The sequence below is a fragment of the Acomys russatus genome, chromosome 14 (assembly GCF_903995435.1).
Source record: "Acomys russatus chromosome 14, mAcoRus1.1, whole genome shotgun sequence".
NCBI classification, from domain to species: Eukaryota; Metazoa; Chordata; class Mammalia; order Rodentia; family Muridae; genus Acomys; species Acomys russatus.
In genome coordinates, this window is record NC_067150.1 from 25,723,780 (window position 1) to 25,739,046 (window position 15,267).

Below are 15,267 nucleotides of genomic sequence, written 5' to 3' on the forward strand. Positions count from 1 at the left end.
CAACAGAATAGATCATAATCATGGCAGCCTGCATGAGTGAGAAAACCAGCACTCTGGCAAGTTGTTCTTTCTGTTCTTTGAAGAACTCTTTGTTAGTTTGTGATTATGTGCAGGATCTATGTCTGTATTAACTTCTCTGGACCTAGATCTGATGATACAAAGCATAGGTTACAGTATCAGTTTTCTCGATGAAGAGTGGGACAGGGGAAAATGAAATCCTTCTTGGCCAGACTGGGCCAGATGGGCCTGCACAGGATGGACTTGGAGGTCACGAGTATTTCTGTTTTATTACCTTAAATTTTTGACACCGTGAGTCCATGTTTTCTCGGATAATTCAGGCTGTGTGCTATGGTAAACTGTCTTTGGTCTCTTGGTTCTGGGTAGTTGCTCTCTAAACTTAGCACACTAGAATGGGTGGTTCTTGATCTTCAGCTATTTTCATGTAGCAGGTCAGTTCATCCTAGTATGCGGGTTTTCCAGCCTTAGCATGATTCTTAGTCTCTATTCTCTACTCTGAGGATAGTCTATAGTTTGAATCAATTCTGTGTTGTTGTTCTTAAACAGTGGGAGCTAAGCAGATAATGGTACCAAATATGGATTGTTCATATGTATGCAAGTGTTGTCATTGTCTTTAGCTGACTGTGTGGAAGAACAAACATGTTGTAGATTGCAGTGAAGATAAAAGAACCCATTTAGGCTATAAACTATCTAGCACTTGGAACTTTTTAATGTCATAGGTCTTGAAGGCCTGCCCACTTATATCTGGTAAAGCATTGTAAAAACAAGTTATCTACCAATGGACATTTGATCACATTATACATGGACATATGTGAGAGAGAGCATGTACATGCATATGTGTGTATTGTGCACATAAGTGTGTCTTGCTTATATGAGTAATACTTATTTTAGAAGACTTGTAGGTAGCCAGAAAACATTAAGCTAAAGTACTTTTTGTAGCTTTTAAGAATGTTTGATTTTGGGCTACACATGAGGTCTGGCTATTCAATTCCCATCACTCTCTGTTCCCCTAAAATGATGAGCAAAAATAAATGGAGAAATAGAGGAGGCAGGGAAGCGTCAGTGAAAAGAGACTTAGGAGACCTGCTAGCTATCATGCCATAGTGGACTGCTTACGACTTAAACAGATGAGCTTATAGAGAATGGAAAAAAGGTTAATGACAGCCAGAAAGCGATTTGCTGACTAGCTTTTCAGGTAAGGGATTATCACTTCTCCAAGACAATATCATTATTTACAAGGTTTTAGAGTTCAAGTATTAGGATCTGAGCAGTTTTTAATACTCATTTAAAAAAAAAGTCTAGCTTGGTTGCATGAGCTCATAATCCCAGCTCTAGTGAGGGAGTACTAGGCAGATCTCTTGGGTTCACTGGGATTCCAGCCTAGCCTGCTGAGCAAGCTCCCAGCCAGGAAGACCCCACCTCAAAAAGCAAGGTGGTTCACACCTGAGGAATGACCTCCAAGGTTAATCTGGTCTCCATACACGTGCACATATATACATACAATATTTTAAAAAGGCATGTTGAATTATAAAAGGAGTAAATGTTATCTAGGATTTGCTTGCTTACAAGCCCGTGAGGCCAGTGAAGTAGGAAAGTCAAGGAGTGGAGATTTTCCAGTTAATTAATTATTTAAAAATGGTGTATATTTGTTGTGGGTTAGTGTGTGTGTGACAGAGAGGGAGGGCAGTATGAATATGAATAGGAGTCAGTTTTTCTACTACTATGTGCATCCTGGGGATTGAACTCGGTGTGTTGGGCTTGGCAGCAAGCACTTTTACCCACTGAGCCATCTTGCCAGCCTTTAGGCACTTGTTTGTCATCATCATCATCATCATCATTGTGTGTATGTGTCTGTGCATGGTGTAGTGCACATGCCATGGTGTGCACATGGACGCCTCAGAAAACGGTGGAATTGGTTCTCTTCTGTTACCTCTACATAGGTCTGGGGATTGAGCTTAGCAAGTACCTTTACCTACTGAGTCATCTTGCTGTCCCATATTATTAAGGCTGGACAAAAGGTAGCTGTTGGTTTGTCATTCTTTTATTCTTTTTTGATACCCTAACAATTTCCATAATAAAAGGTTCAAACATTTAGACTGAATGATATCTGAGTATGTACTAAGGATTAAAGAGTATAGTAATTGCTGTGAAAGATAATATCAAACCATAGCATGAGATAAGGATACAGCATGAAAAAATAAAGTGTTAAGTTAATTTAGGGAGAATTTTGATTCTTGATCTAAAGGAATTAACACTAGACTGACTCTGGCAGCAGTGCAGTGCTCATGTTCCGTAACACTATTTTATTTAATAATGACTTGAAAGTGCAAGAGTATTGGTGTGGGCAGTTAGGTTATGCTGAGGAAAAGCTGAAAAATGTTTCCTTCAGGTGAAAAGGTGAAAAATCATGACCTAAGGAGAATAGAAACAGTAAACTGACATCACCAAGTTCAATCTAATTTTACTTTTGTGGAAAATTTTGAAGTATCAAAAGGTATAAAAGAGTAGCAAACTTAGCCATTTCAGCCTTAGTAATTTTATATATGTAAAAGCTTTCTCTATGTGGCTTGGTACTACCTGCAATTTCCAGTATCCACTGGGAATAATGGGGAGTTCTGTACTTCTTTGTAACCTCTGCTATGAAAATGATGATGGAAGAAAGATGAGCTTCCTGTAGTAATTGTTTAATTGCTGTCTTTCAAATGCTATTTGTTTTTATATCTCTGTGACAGAATGGTTGATAGATACAACATAAGGGAGGAAAAATTGATACTAGCTCACGGTTTCAGCTCATCACTGTGGGGAGGGCATGGCAGAGCAGCATGCGCTGCGGTTGCAGGAATGTGTGGCAGAGGCTATGCATTTCACAGCAGAAGCTAAAGGAAGAACCCAGAGCAGTATTTAAAAGTCAGTACTGACTGACTTCTTTTGACAACTAGGTCCCACCTCCTAAAGGCTCTACACCCTCCCAGAATAGTGCCCCCCACAAGGGGACATGGGGACATTGCAGAATCCACCTACAACATCTCACAATTCTGAAAGAGACTCAAATAATAAGAAAACAATTTAGTAACTTACCCTGGACTTATTTTTACTTATTTAGTAGGTCACTTACTCTCTTGTAAAAATAATGATAGATGTTCAGTGACAAGGGTTTTAAAAGTCAGATATTTATAGGTTGAAATACTTAGAGATTCACAGATTGAAATGCTTTCTAAGTGTTAATACAATCACAGGAATGCACAGGTTTTGTGGTTTTAGTGATGATGATGGCTGTCGTTTATTGAGGTTCTTTCCTATGCCATATGATGGTTTTATTAGTCACATTAACTTTACATGGTTATTTTTTCTGTGTTTTGATTACTAGACTGCAACTCAATCTTAACCCAACAAAATCACACCATTTGTAAATCTCATGGTTAAATATTAAGTTCAGTTGTATTTAGATGAACCCCCCGACTTTGTATAGATTTCTGAAATTGAACATACTTTTTAATGTGTATATTTCTGCAATGGGGTGGCTCAGTCTTAAGGTGGCCATTTTAAAGAAAAGGAATTAATTCAACTAATTTGAATGGTTAAAGTTAGACTATTGTTGTATTTAATGGTACAAAATATGTTTTATCATAAAATCTTATGTTTTCTAGTCAGGTGAACCTGTTCTGCTTAAAGTGTCAGAGAAGATAATTTAAGTTCTTTAATTTTTATGTTGTTGTGAAATGAATTTGCTCAGCTTTTTCTTAACACTGTTTTTCCTGTATATATAACCTTGAATTGAAGCACATATCAGTGTCTAGGGACCCATGAACCATGAATAATATGCAATAAGGAAGAGAATTGTTGTTCAGAGTTAATTATTTTAAAGCAAGTAATACCTACAGAGATTCAGAGGTGGGTATAGTTATACGTATCTTTAATGCCAGTATTTGAGAGACAGAGGCAGGAAGATCTTTGAGCTTAAGGTCAGCTTGGTCTACATGTTGAGTTTCAGTCCTGCCAGAGCTATGCAGTCAGACCCTGTCCCAATAACTTACCCCATACCAAAGAAAATTAAAGATACAAACAGTAATACATTTAGAATGCATTCTTAGCCAATATAAAAAGATAGATGAAGTGTGTGTATCTTACATCATTGGAAATAGAATTCTTGTAAGTTTTCCTCGTATTGCAATTATTTGATACACTTATGTTATTTACCCCATATATTATCCCCATTTAGAATTCAAAAACTTCCAAGCTATGGGCTTATATTTATATTTAGAGTCATTTGTAAAGCATTCTGTGACTTGGTGCCTGGCTAAGGAGACGTGTTTTTATAAAAGACAATTCTGTTTTTGTGGTGAGACAAAAGGAGGCTTGAAATGAGATCGGCCATGGTTCTACCATTCTGCAACTGTCTTGCTGTGTGAGCTTCTCTTTGTGCTAGCCTAGTTGCATGCTAGTGTCTACTGTTTAGCCATGTAAGTGTGTATATGAGGTGTAAGATGTGGAGTGGAGTATGGTCAGTGTCCTCACCCTTCACACACGCCCTGAAAGACAAAATACCCAAACAGAGCAATGGAACTAGGAAGGGTCAGCAAATAGGCTGAAAGTGGGAAAAGGTTGACACTGCACATTATTTCCACTAAAAACCTCTGATTTTAGATCAGAACTGTTCTAGAGCTCTGCCTGGTGCCTGTGGAATAAAGACTGTCTCTGAAGCAGGCTTGTCTGGGGTTGGGGTTCTTAAATTGTAGAAGGACCCAAATAGGCAGTTCCCAGAGTGGTTTTCTCTAAGCCAGCTGCCAAGTGTCTCGTGTGTAAAACCTGTCCACAGTTTATGTGATCAAGTGTAAAGGATGTGCAGAAGTGAGGAAGGTTAACATGCCACTGAACAAGCAAAGGAAGGATGAAAAAGGAAGTCACTAGGAGAAAGGAGAATTGTTTAGAAATAATGGAGAACTGAGAAACTGTGTGTAAAAACACAATTATCTCTTGAGAGACAGAAATGAGTAAATTTTTTTTTGCAAGGATAATATAAAATATAATATGAAGTATTGGACAATGTAGTGAAAAGCTGATTCTTTTTATTTTTCTTGTTCTCTTTCCTGGAGGCAAGGCTGTTCTCTTGACATCCTTAGTGAGAGTTCCGAGCATCCGTGCTGGGGTCTTTCTCTGAAGCTGAATGGTGGCCGTATGTGCTGTTTCTACACTTGACCGTCAGTGTTTCTGTTTGTGTGTTCCCATCATGAACATTAGGTTACTCTGTCCTCTCCACTATGTAGTATTCCTCTCTGTGGCTTTTCAGTGAGACAGTATGTAATTCATTGTTCACCAGCAGTTAGGTTCTGTTTTAGATGTTTTCTTTTTCATTATAAAGTGTATTTCAATAGGTGTTCCTCTTTAGAAATCAAAGGATTTTTTCCTGTAAGATGTTATGGCTAGGGAAGTTGCTATTTTGTATATTGGTGGATTTTGCTAAGTCTCCCTGCATAGAGATTGTATCTGTTTAAAGTCCCACTTGCATGCATACAGATTTTCTCTTATTATTTTTAAGTTTGTTAAAATCTTTACATCATTTCTCCCTTATTTCCCTCCAATCTGCTCTTACTATCTTTGGTCCTCTTCCCCTTGCCATTATGATCTCTGAGCCTTAGGTGCAGGAGTTGTGTTGTAGATGTATCTATTGGAACTGGGTACCATGTGGCCCCTTGTTCAATGTTTTGGTTGGTTGTGGTTTTCTGTATTGGTCTCTGTTGTATTTTTCCTTTTCTTTCTTTTTTCCCTCTTCCTCCTCCTCCTCCTCCTCCTCCTCCTCCTCCTCCTCTTCTTCCTCCTCCTCCTCCTCCTTTTTTGAGACAGAGGTTCTTTGTGTGTCCTTGGCTGCCCTAAGACTCACTTTGTAGACCAGGCTGGCCTCGAACTCTCAGAGATCCATCTGCCTCTGCTTCCTGAGTGCTGGGATTAAAGGCGTGGGCCACCACACCTGGCCCCTTTTCTTTCTTTCTTTCCTTCCTTCCTTCCTTCCTTCCTTCCTTCCTTCCTTCCTTCCTTCCTTCTTTCTGAGGGGTGAGACCTCTCCTTACCTGAGAGGATATGGATAAATATTGGAATGTAGTTAGGAGTTATGCTGGTTTAGTAAAATCTTGGTTGTAAGTTGCCCTCAAAGATCCATGACTGCACTAGCCCCAGGTAGCTAGTTAGGTTTCCAGTACCAGGCATAATGTGTCTTGTTGAGATGGTCTTAAGTCCAATTACAGAGCTGCCTGTTACTGCTAAGGTGTGTGTTCCACTACTGCACCATTCGGGATGCAGTGGTTCATAGACCTCATACCTAGCTCACTAGGGTTAGTGGTTGCGTTTCTCCTTTGGAAGCTTGCATGGTATCTTCTGTTATTAAAGCTGGTCCTCAGGGAGGTTTTCAGGTTGACTTCAGTTCCTCCAGGTCCTGTGCCCAAATATACGGTGTCTCCAGCAATGGAGAACTCAGTATCAATAGCCCATTGTGTTTGGGGAATCTAAGGGTGTTATCAAGCCTGATGTAGGGATTTTGTTTTTGTTTTTGTTTTGTTTTTTTGAGACAGGGTTTCTCTGTGTTATCTTGTTTGTCTGAACTTGCTCTGTAGACGGGGTGGCTTTGAATTCACAGTGATTACCTACTTCTGCCTCCAAAGTGCTGAGATTAAAGGCATGTGCCACCACGCCTGGCATTGTAGTTTATTCCTTTGTCCTCCCAACAGTTTTCACTGTGGAGCCCTGGATAGCCTGGAACTCACACTGATCTGTCTGCCTCTGCCTTCTGAGTGCTGGGATTAGAGGTGTGTACCACCATATCTGGCTTATTAAAAACATTTAAAATCCTTGCATATGTGGAAACATTAAAAAAAATGTCTTTTTGTGGGTCCTCCTCCTGTTTCTGTATTTTTCACTTGTAATCAGATTGTCTTGTAGGTTTCTCTGGTTATTAACCTTTTTACCAATTTATCTTCTGAGTTATTGTATCTTGTGCTCCTTTTCTTTACTCTCTCTTTTTTACATTTTGGCTGTGTTCACAATTTCTTAGTATTGTTGTAGAATTTATAAATGTATTTCTCTGTCTCTCTCTCTCTCTCTCTCTCTCTCTCTCTCTCTCTCTCTCTCTCTCTGTGTGTGTGTGTGTGTGTGTTTATGTGTGTGTTTACACACATGCATGTGTAGATACAGTGATTTGTATGTGCATGTGTGGAGGCCTGAGTTTGATATTCTGATGTCCCGCTCTGTCACTTCCCACCTTAGTTTTGAGAGTCTTCTCACTGAACCTGGAGTGAGAATTTGGGCTAGACTGAGAGGTCAGGTTTTACTCATCTCCCGCTTACAATGCTGGGGGGTTACAGACATACTCAGTCATACTCAGCTTTATAATTTGTGAAGAAATTAAAAAAATATTTTACATGTATGTTGGTGCCTAAGGAGGCCAGAAGAGGGCATCAGGCAGCTGTGAGCTACTATGTGAGTGCATGGAATTGAACCTGGGTCCTCTTTAAGAGCAGTCAGTGCTCTCTCAACTGTTCAGTCATCTCTTTAGCCTCCACAGTTGGCTTTCCTTATAGGTTCTGGAGAATCTAATCTTAGGTCTTCATATTTGTGTACAAGGTGTTTTCATATAATAAGATTTATCTGTGTTTTGTGATTTTTTTTTTTTTTTTTACGGCTTCGTAAAAATTGTTAGAGCTCTATACAATTATAATGAGGACTTCTCTACTGGAAGATGGTTGGAAGGTGCTTTCCCATGGTTCTGTGATTCAATTTTTAGACTTACATTTCTGGTTTCTTGGGCATTTATTTTAATGTACAGAATGAGGAAGATATTTAATTCACATCCTCAGAATCTTGGTTGGATGATAAGACATTTGTTAGCGCAATTCCCATGGTGGTTTTCTCATTCTGAAGTGACTACAGAGATGTGGGTTGACTAGGACTTGTCTCCGGTGGACACAAATATTTTTCAGGATATTTCTATGTAAAGTGTCAGAAAATTTCCAAATCCCTACTGTCAGGAACAATTGGTTTTCTAAACCAGTTTTCAGGTTTGCCAACAAATTGTAGTTTCTAGCAGAAGACTATCTCTGTTTTCAGAGCTGCAGGACTAAATCAGTGACTGTTCCAGAAGTTGCAGGGAGGAAAAAGTATGTATAAGCCAAGTCACCCAGAAGTTCATTTTCCATACTCTGAAGCAGGTGGATGTTATTGTCTTGTTTTTCCTTTTCTCTTTTTGAAATCTGTTTGGACCTAGTGTAAAAGTCAGGGCTCCATGTTTGCTGCTGCTGCGTAAGAGGCACATCTGTAGTTGGTAACAGCATGGCTGTTTCTAAGAAGCAGTTGTGTTTACAATGTTACTGATCCTACACTTGGGCTTCCCAGTAAGCCATTTTACTGTCAGCATGGACCTCCCCAGTGTAGGAGTGTAAACATGTTATTGTGTTGTCAGTTTGTATAATAATCCTCAATGCCTTTCGACTTTTGACACCCTTTTCTGTTTATTTGGTGGGCCTTGGACAGGCTCGTTTTTTCTATCTCACTCTGGGCACTTGGGTAAAGGTACACCTGGTGGTTACCTCTGAGAGGAAGGAAAGATTGTCACATTAGAAGGCAGGAAGTTGGGCAGGTCCCTAGACATTGTTATCTTCCCTATGAATGGTGATCCTCCCTAACTGTGAGGTGTGTAACTGTGCCTTGCATGGTGCTGAGCACAGGACACTGGTGTGTGTGGTTATCCTTTCTAGTTTTCTGTTTGTCTTTTTAAAGGCTGAGATATAAACAGAAGCCTGCTTTTTGAAAATACCTATTACCTTGAAACGCAAAGAAAAATAGTTATTAAAAGTGGATAATTAGTGAAAGATCATCCTGGTTTGGACTCTGGTTTTTATTATGTAGGTCATGGAGCCTGAGGCAGTGGGAGGGTCTAAGGTATGACAGGTGCACAGTCATAGGCAGTGAGTGTGCGCATGGGATTTCCTGTCTGTACTCCCCACTGCAATGAAAACAGCATCACACTACTGAGTGAGCATCAGTAGCACTCACCCACCTGAACACTGGGGCTCCTTATCCCATGCCTTGAGGATCTCACAAGACCAGATGCAGACAGAAAGTGAGAGTAGCTCTTTGGGGGATGACAGTGTGTTTTGGCTGGATTCTGGAGTTATAACGCAGCTGACTGATGGAGAAGAGGAAGAAAGGGAAGAGAATTTCAGGTAACTAAGGAGTTCTCAAGCCTTTGTTTACTTGTGTTTTCCTCCTCTTCTGTCCTCCCTGTTTCAGTCTTTTCATCAGTAAAACTTCTCGATGGGTTGGGTTGGGGTGGAAGAGGACAGCTTTTCAGTTCTCTGTAGTATTCTTCATTCCACAACCTGCCCTGAGCTTGTAAAATGTATTTTCAATTACTTGTTCTAACACCAGGAAGAGAAGGCGTTAGACAGGTTTTATAGTAGCATTTCAGGAATTTCAAGTAGAGACTCATAATGAACTACTACTCTTCTCTGTGTCTGATTCTTATCTTAATAGATTTGATCTGAATTTGCATCTAATGGGTAGTTCACTGTTTCCTTGGAATGTGTTCTGAAATGTGTGTGTGTACAACTGTCTGCATTTATGCAGATGTGTAAAACGTTTTGATTAAATTCAAATCTGTTATTTTGTGACTTTGATCCTCATTTTTACTCCATGTCCATCCCCATACTTGGAAGGCGTTAGAAGATGCCTCCCGGGTGAGAAGTCTGTGGCTTCTGTTGAAGAAAGAGGTCTTCCCTGCAGGAGGAAACCAACAGTGTTTAATTCTGCTGTATTGTTACAGAACTTAGGAAACCTTTTCTGTTTCCTACAGGGCTAGGGACGCAATACATTATAGTCATTAAAAAAAATCTCTTATGCTGAGCGGTGGCGGCTCACATCTTTAATCCCAGTGCTGGAGTCAGAGGCAGGTAGATCACTGTGGGCTTGAGGCCAGCCTGGTCTACAGAGTGAGATCCAGGACAACCCAGAGTACACAGAGGAAAAAAAAAATCGCAATGAAATGAGACTTTGAGCTACATACACACACTACTACCCACATGGGCATTAGATATCTTTGTAATTTTACCTGAGTCCCTAGGCAGGTGAATGTATCGTTTCATCAGATGAAATCTTTCATGTTTCATACTCAAAACAAGCAGTCATTCTCTCTGTCTCTCAAGTTAAAACAGTTCTTTATTTAGAATTTATTTTAAAATCTTAGTTAAGGAAAGAAGTGATTGAATATTAGGAGCTCTTGATAGATCACATTGAATTTGTTACTCAAGGGTTAACGCAAACGAGAAGTATACTTAAAAAATGTTGAGATTATTAGCCTGTCATTCTTCTTTCTTTCTTTTTTCTCCCTCCTATAATTTCATTTAGCTTTCCGGATTTGCATAAGCCTCATCTCTCTCAAGGTGTGCTGCTGTTACACATATCTACTGGTTTTTTATTTTGGTCTATGTATCTTTCTACCAGTATATGTTATATTAAAACTGACCTGATTAAAATTGTGTTAGTTACTTTGTGGTATTTGTCAAAGGGAGAAACAACTTGAGCCTGACTTTGTTGATATTTTATAGTATGTTAGATATTGTAATCCTAGATTTATTCGTAAGCAGTGGGAGCCCATCCCCAACCCCCAAGATTTTCCTTTTGACATTTAAAAACAAGCCTGGAAGGCTGAGGCCTTATCATGGGGGAGTACTGACAGAACAGTCATTTTCAGAAACTGAACTACTTGTAGCTGTTGTTTTAGGACACCATGAAACCATAGGGAGTTTGCTCTTGTTTACAGTTGTATATCCTGTCAGAGTATCACCCTACATTCTTCCAAACCAAATATGCCTTTGGGATTTTACTTACAAATTCCAGAAAGAGATGTGGGTAAGGCCCCATTTCACACAGTGTTTCTCACTCTATTCATCAGTAAGGCATGAGGAAACAAGGCAGCACAGGCTTTCACAACATCCACAGCATGTTCCTGCTGAAACGCCAAGGAGAAAAATGCATGTGGGTGTGGAAGGTGAAGGGTTGGATAAAATGTACAGCTCTAACTCTGGAGAACCGAGTAATAGAGTCTGTGCTGTATGAAAGTTGGTTTTAAAATAAGTTTTGTAATTATGTGTACACCAACATTTTAATTTGTTTCCTTAAAATCTGTGCTAACTCACCTAAATCCAAACCATTATCTTGGTTACAACCACCATCTATGGTTGTGTATCTCTGTCTCTTTCTTCTGGTCTGTTCCCCAGCAGATGAGGGCAAAAGAGTTCCCATGAATAGCATCTGAATTAGGTTTTAAATTTATTCTTAAAAGATCGGCACCATGTCACTTGTGGTGCCCTAGATAGGTAAGCTAATGCTGTCCAGAATGTGGGTTCCTGGTGGCTCCAGCCAGCGTCTGCTGCAGGGAAGGCACTGTTCTCTGAAAAAGGAGTGGATGTTTGTCAGCTGTGGCAGTAGCCATTGTCTGTGGATTTGTTGGGAGGGAACAAACTTCTTCTAGTAGCACTATGGAATTTGCTTGCTCTCCAGTCTGCCATGTCAGAGGACCACTGACTCAGACCTCTGCTCCTCTGATTTCTCATCTGTGCTGCGGAGTTAATATCATGTGCTGTATCTGCTTAGTCAAGGCTCTTAGACTAATTCAGAGGTCCTTAGAGCCGTGAAAAGGCTCTTTCTGGGGCTGGAGAGATGGCTTGGCAGTTAAGAGCACTGCCTGCTCTTCCAAAGGACCCGGCTTCAATTCCCAGCACCCACATGGCAGCTCACACCTGTCTGTAACTCTAAGATCTGACCCCCTCACACAGACATACATGCGGGCAAAATACCAATGTACATTAAGAAAAAAAAAAAAAAAAAAAAGGATCTTTTTGTAAATGGAAAGGGAACTACACCCCAGAAAAGGAAAATATAAATGTTGAATCCTGTCAGGAAAGAGAAACTTTATTTAGGAGTTGTTACATGAAGTATATTGGCTAAACATGTTACATACCGTAGGTCTATTAACTGCATAGCAAGTTGGTAAAATAGTTTTTAAAAGTTTTTCCAGATGAGGGTTTCTGACTTAGCTCTACTTAGCCCGTGTGACACAGTGAAGATCTGAGTCCAAGTGCAGTGACTGAAAGACTTTGATTGTAGAAAACATTGGTGATATATCTGTGCTGTCTACTGCTCTCTACTTAAGCAGTAACTTCTCAGAGGCACCGTGGCTTTTACATTTCTTTGAGGTGTTTCTCTGTATCAGTGATGTGCAGATATACAGGTAGGTGTGCAGGGGTGTGCAGGTACTAGTGGAGCCTTGAACCTCTATTTTAAGCTTCCCTTCCCAAGAGGTGACTTCTAGGATACTTAGGGATAGCTTCTAGATTGTTGGTATTTGGAGGTAGAAGTGTTTGTATCAGAATCGTGAGCTGGGTGTGGAGGCACAGGCCTGACACAATCCCGTTTGAGAGGCCAAGGCAAGGGGACTGTGAGGAGAGGCCATCTTGATCTACATCTTACTGTCTCAAAAAGTTTGTGTCTTTTGTTTTTTAAGTTTAGTCTTCTCTTATATCACGTGACTGGTAGGTATTTGTACCTGGAAAGTAGGACATAAACTTTGAAACAATTCAGGGATGATAAAGTATTTGATTGACCTCTTAAAATGTATATTCCTTTGACCTATAGATGCTTGAGCCTCTCAAGCACCTTTGCTTGTAACTGCATTCAAGACCATTAATTTCAAGTGAGAAGAGAAACTTCTTACTCCAGAAGAGAACAATTTGGTAGACACGTCTTGATGGGCGGGCCGAGGGAGTTCCTGGAACTCATTGGTTTTAAGCATTATGGAACATGTATTTCCTGTGCTTGACTAGCTTGCTGGCTGCTCTGTCCATCTTTTCCTTGCTTGGAATGCTGCTGTACTGTTCAGTAGAACTGGATAATGGTGTTTCATTCTGTGGGCTTACTTTTCTTTTACATCAAGAATGATTTATTTTAATGGCTAGAAAATACTTCACAATTTGTTCTTTCTATTATTGACTTTTTTTTTTTTTTTTTTTTTTTTTTGGTCTGAAGCTCTTGACTTTGAGATTGACCAGTCAGTTTTTATGAACTGGGAAGAATGGAGAGAAAATACTAACGCTTAACCTTTAGCTATAATTACAGCACTACACTTCTGTCTACTGTATACTATATAACTTTTCATGGGCATCTCACTTTTAATATCTCATACAAAAGCCCAAATGTGCATATCTTGCAAGAAAGAGTTATGATGTTGCTTTGGAGCTCAGTTTGAGCCTCAGAATATTCACTTAATCTTAAATATAACTTTTTCTAAGCATACTCTTATCAGTGTTAGAATAATAAGCTGGAGAGTTGGATGTAAGCATCCCTAATTTCAGAAAACTGTATGTAATGTTGGAGCTTTGCTGTATTTCAGTCATGATTTGTGAAGTAAACTTTGCCCTACCCTATAGGCATGCTAGTGCAAGACTTTCTTGGTATTTCAAAAATTAAGCCCTTGGGTTGGTGCCCAAGGTGAGCCTTTCATAAGTAAGGCATATGTTTGTCTCCATAAGGGTTTTGACGTTCAAAAGGCCTTAGAGCATACAAACTGTGTAAATACGTTAAAGTTCTTGATTTATTAAGTTGTTTATTTAAAGTTAAAAAAATTGGGCTAGCACGTGAGTGTCTGGTATACCGAAACCTAGGTTTATTCCCAGCATGTATGTGCTCATGTACACACACACACACACACACACACACACACACACACACACACACACACACACACACCTTTAGAAAAAGAAAATCTAATAAGATTTTTGCTAACCATTGCATTTCTGTGAACTCAAAGTTTCTCAGTTAATTACATGTTCACACTTGTTAAATTAAAACTCTTTTTTTTTAAAAAGATTTATTTATTTATTATTACATATACAGTGCTCTGCCTACATGTACCCCTGCATGCCAGAAGAGAGCATTTATAGATGGTTGTGAGCCACCATGTGGTGGCTGGGAATTGAACTCAGGACCTCTGGAAGAGCAGACAGTGCTCTTAACCTCTGAGCCATCTCTCCAGCCCCGTTAAATTAAAACTCTTACATACTTAAACTTTTACTCAGGAATGTAATACAGCCAACCTTTTGTTTTTAAAATAGAACACATCTTTCATCCCAGCACTCAAGGGGACCTCTGTGAGTTTGAGGGCATGTCTATATAGTAAGGCCCAGGCTAGTTGTGGCTACAGAGACAATGCTTCAAAAGAAAAAAAAGCTCAAGAAGAACAGACAAGCCTTTCTAGACTCTTTGGAAGCTCTGTTACTTGTCTGCTCTCTTTGACAATCATTCGTTTTCTTTTTCTGTTTTTTCATTCGGTTATAATTATGTGAAGTAAAACATTTTCTTTTACCTAAGTGTTTTGTTTTTTTCTGTCTTGGCGTTCTTCTCTCCTCTTTTCTTTACTTGGCAAAGGAAGGAAACTTGCTTTTTCTGTCCTTTCGGTCTCATTCCTACCTTAGATGAAACTTTGGTTTACCAGCCAGGACTTTTGCTTTATCCAGTCTTCCTGAAATTCATCAGTGTGGCCTGATGATTTCAGTCATCCCACATGATGAAGAATTCATTTCCGTTGTTCAACTTATTGATTTTTTTCAGACTTCCACAGGCATTTGTTTCTTCACATATATGTAGTCTGAGAATACAAGCACCATGCCAAAGTTCCCCTCCTGCCCCAGTCCCCTAATCCCTTTAGTAGGAAACTTCTGTGAAGGGCCTGGTGCTCACCAGGATGGATTTCTTATGAATGGCTGTCTTGCTGTCTTCAGACTAGAAAGCGTGTCTTCCAGGATGGTTAGTCTGCTGTATCTAGAGTGATTGCTGTGGCAACATGTTCCAGTTTTCCTCTTTGTAAACTATCTAATCATAGCACATCAAACTATCAAATACCAGTAAGTAGAATATATATATTTGTTTTTGTTTTTTTTTTATTTTTTTATATTTTATTAATTTATTCACATTACATCTAAATTGTTATCCCATCCCTTGTATCCTCCCATTCCTCATTCCCTCCCATTTTCCCCCTACTCCCCTCCTCTATGACTGTGACTGAGGAGGACTTCCTCCTCCTGTATATGCTCATAGGGTATCAAGTCTCTTCTTGGTAGCCTGCTGTCCTTCCTCTGAGTGCCACCAGGTCTCCCTATCCAGGGGATGTGGTCAAATATGGGGCACCAGAGTTCATGTGAAAGTCACACC

The 15,267-nt window shown here is 39.7% G+C and overlaps 1 protein-coding gene across 2 annotated transcripts in view; it reads left to right on the forward strand.

Moving 5' to 3' along the window:
* Window positions 1–8,959: 8,959 nt before the first annotated feature.
* Window positions 8,960–15,267, forward strand: part of Arhgap32 (Rho GTPase activating protein 32) — a 154,424-nt gene continuing 148,116 nt past the window's right edge. The window contains exon 1 of one of the 2 annotated variants that reach the window (XM_051156130.1): window positions 8,960–9,227. In XM_051156130.1, coding sequence (XP_051012087.1) covers window positions 9,112–9,227 — 116 coding nt within the window. In that variant the 5' untranslated portion in view covers window positions 8,960–9,111. The remainder of the gene's footprint in view (window positions 9,228–15,267) is intronic. The other variant, XM_051156129.1, reaches the window with a different exon arrangement.